This window comes from Tupaia chinensis, unplaced genomic scaffold (genome assembly GCF_000334495.1).
Source record: "Tupaia chinensis unplaced genomic scaffold, TupChi_1.0 Scaffold126451_1, whole genome shotgun sequence".
Taxonomy (NCBI): Eukaryota; Metazoa; Chordata; class Mammalia; order Scandentia; family Tupaiidae; genus Tupaia; species Tupaia belangeri.
In genome coordinates, this window is record NW_006186735.1 from 1 (window position 1) to 531 (window position 531).

The 531-nt window shown below is 70.8% G+C and overlaps 1 protein-coding gene across 1 annotated transcript; it reads left to right on the plus strand.

Annotated features, from left to right (window-relative positions):
• Positions 1 to 6: 6 nt before the first annotated feature.
• LOC102500936 (proline-rich protein 23B-like) lies at positions 7 to 523 on the plus strand (the record flags this gene model as incomplete). The annotated part of the gene is made up of 1 exon (XM_006160893.1): positions 7 to 523. A coding segment is annotated over exon 1 (435 nt), but the record flags the coding sequence as incomplete, so codon positions are not given.
• Between the last annotated feature and the right edge of the window lie 8 nt (positions 524 to 531).

Sequence of the window (531 nt, forward strand, 5' to 3'; positions counted from 1 at the left end):
CTCAGCCCGCCTCACCTGTCATCGACAGCAGTCACCGCCTGCAGGACTGCGCCCCCGCACCCCGTCTCCTCTGCCAGGACCCGCAGCCATGCGCAGAGCCCTGGACGTGATGGGCAGCCGACCCCGCAGCCCCACCGCCTACCCTGCGCCCTGGTGGGCACCGCAGCCCACAGGACCCAGCCCAGCCAAACGCCCCCGATTGCAGGAACCCGAGGGCCCCGAGCCCTGGGCGGCGCCCAGCCTGGAAGACACGGAGGGAGCCCCGGCCGCTGACGCGCTCACCTCGGTGCTGGTCCTGGCCACAGGCTCTGCCCTGCAGCTGACCCTGGACGACGTCGACCTGCTGCTGGAGCCCTCGCCGTCGTCCGTCCTGGAAGTGTCCCTCGACGGGCACACCCTCCTCCTGGTTCCCGAGGTCCTCCTGGGTCCTGTCGACCAACGCTCAGAAGAACACAGCGACCCGCCTGTCCACCTGGACCCGGCCGCTTTCCTGGACGCTCCCGCTGAGGACGTCGTTGTCGTCGTCGAGCA